The 2542-nt window shown below is 65.3% G+C and overlaps 1 protein-coding gene across 1 annotated transcript; it reads left to right on the top strand.

The window, feature by feature from the left end:
- Positions 1-407: 407 nt before the first annotated feature.
- Positions 408-2461, top strand: MNEG_16166 (DNA gyrase subunit A; the record flags this gene model as incomplete). The annotated part of the gene is made up of 6 exons (XM_014035363.1): positions 408-546; positions 975-1078; positions 1516-1587; positions 1761-1871; positions 2052-2304; positions 2421-2461. The coding sequence occupies 6 exons, from the start codon at positions 408-410 to the stop codon at positions 2459-2461; spliced, it is 720 nt and encodes a 239-aa protein (XP_013890817.1).
- Between the last annotated feature and the right edge of the window lie 81 nt (positions 2462-2542).

Genomic DNA, 2542 nt, shown 5'->3' with positions numbered 1-2542 from the left:
CCGCCGCGGCGGCGGCCGCGGAGGAGGAGGCGGAGGCGGCGGCGGCGAGCAACGGCACTGGAGAAGCGGGTGGCGGGCGGCAGCTGATTGTTGTGACTGAGGTGCCTTACCAAGTCAACAAGGTGAGGGGTTGGGGCTTCAGGGCTTCCATCAAGATTGTTTTCAGGCGTTTGAATGTGTATCCATAACCTTGCAAGTTAGTGAGTGTGGTTGTCATGACGAGTGCTTTCCATCTGCGGCCCCTGAGGACTGTGCGGTGCGCTGAAAGCGACCCCACCCACGCTCACCTCAATCGCCGTCCCACATCGCACCACCGGCGCGTCTCTGAAAGCCACCCACTCTCGACGTGCCTCAACCGCCTGCCAAACCTATGACCGGCAACACCACGCGCCGGACCAAAGCATAAAATGCTGAACCACCCTGTCGACCGCTCGCCGCAACCACCCGCAACCACCCAGGCTGAGCTGGCGGCTAAGATTGCTGAGCTGGTGGAGGCCAAGACCATCGAGGGCGTTGCCGACGTGCGGGACGAGAGCGACAGGACGGGTGAGATCTGGAAGAGATCCTGTGAGATCTCCGCTGATCTCACAGATCTGGCGTGCGAGACTTGCCTTGGCATTGATCACGTCATGGGAGCGGTCGCGGCTGGCTACAGGACGCGACGCGTACTTTTTGAAAGGCAGGGGCGGCGGTGTGCGACGTGGGGGTTTGTTGCAAGCGCCACGACGCCCCGCTTTGCGCTGATTTGGGGTCTGGTATGTTGCGCTGCGCACATGCCAACAGCCCCATTGGGGAGAGGAAATCGCTCCGTGTATAGAGCCGCAGACACCGTCTCCATCGGGGAGCTGTGAAGCTCCACCCCTGCTCCCCCCTGGGCAACCCCCGCGCCGGCCGCCGGGTCCCTGCTGGCACGCACCAACCCATTTCCCCCTGCCCCGCGCCCGGGCCGCGGCCGTGCGGCTGCCACTGCCCAGGCGTGCGGCTCGTGGTGGAGGTCAAGCGTGGCTTTGAGGCGCGCGTGGTGCTGAACCAGCTGCTCAAGCACACGCGGCTGCAGATACGGTTCTCATGCAACATGGTGGGCCGGGGGGCGGGGGCGTGACAGGAGGCGAGGTTGTGGTGGGAGTGTTGTGGTGTCGAAATTGGTGTGGCGTTGGGTTGACGTGGCGTTGTGGGGTGTTTGTTTTGGTGTTGGCGTGGCAACGGTGTCTCCTTGCATGTTGCATGGGGGCAAACCGCGCAGCTCGGCGGGCGGCGACGGTGTGGGGTCGGACGCGGGCGCAGTGCCTTGGGTCCTGGTTTGTGGTTTGCTGAACGCCGACTTGGTGGAACCTGCAAACAAGAATCCAAGGGTTGGGCTGCCGCCTGGAGGGCGGGCAGCGCAGCACGTGGTGCGGCGCAGCGTTGCTGCGCCGGGAGCGGCGGGCGCCCGCCCTCCCTGGCCACGCCGCTGCCCTCGTACCGCGGCATGCCGCAGCTCGATCTGGGCTCACCTCATCCCATTCAATCAACCAGGTGGCCCTGGTGGACGGTGTTCCTCAGACGCTGGACCTTAAGGCCTTCCTGCAGCACTTCCTCGATTTCAGGGTGAGCGCTCGGTGGCTGTGATCTGACTGTGACCTGGCAGCGATCTGGCAGCAGTCCAGCTGCGATCTGCCTGCAATCTCGCTGTGTTGGCCGGGCCTCGCTCAAAGTCAGCTCTGAGTGTGCCCGGCAGCTCAACCAAATGTCTCCCTTCGACCCTGTTTCCTGACAAAAAGGTTGGCGTGGTGGAGCGGCGGGCGCGCCACACGCTGGGCAAGGCGCGGGCGCGGCTGCACCTGGTGGAGGGCTTCCTGGCGGCACTGGAAGACCTGGAGGCGGTGGTGCAGGTCAGGAGGGGGGGGGGGGGCGCTTCGGTTGGAGCGCATATGCGAGGGGGTCGGTCGGTGGTGGGTGATTTCGTGGTTGCTGGCAGCGGCGAGCTCAACCCTGTTCCCACCAGACAAATTTTTTTCGAGCTTTTTGATACCAAAACTTGACAAAGCAAAACCCCATCTCAACACCCGCAGGCGATCCGCGCGGCCCCCGACGCGGCGGCCGCGCGCGCGGCGCTGCGCGGCGGCCGCTTCAAGCTATCGGAGGCGCAGGCGGAGGGCGTCCTGGGGCTGACGCTGCGGCGGCTGACGGGGCTGGAGGTCGGGAAGTTGACTGATGAGAAGGCGCAGCTGACGGCCAGCATACAGCAGCTGGAGGTAGGCCGGGCGGCATACACCTCTGACTTTGACTGGCGTGTTTGGAGGGTTTCGCGCGTGTGCATGGTCGGTGGGTGGCTTTTTGGCGGGCTTGAGGCGACCCCAGACGGAGTCACTCGTCACGTCTGGAGCCGCGGCTGCGGCTGGCCGGCCGCGGCACATGCGCTGGGGTTTGGGGTTGGGCAGCCAGCATACTGGCAGCGCAGCTGGCGGCGACCATGTCATAGTAGCCTGGACGTCAGCTGCTCGTCCCTACCATCACCTCCCCACATCCCCGTGCCCCGCCCCCGCCCCCACCCCTCCCCCCC

The sequence above is a fragment of the Monoraphidium neglectum genome, assembly GCF_000611645.1.
Source record: "Monoraphidium neglectum strain SAG 48.87 unplaced genomic scaffold scaffold06066, whole genome shotgun sequence".
In the NCBI taxonomy this organism is placed as follows: Eukaryota; Viridiplantae; Chlorophyta; class Chlorophyceae; order Sphaeropleales; family Selenastraceae; genus Monoraphidium; species Monoraphidium neglectum.
This window is presented reverse-complemented; position numbering and strand designations above follow the sequence as displayed.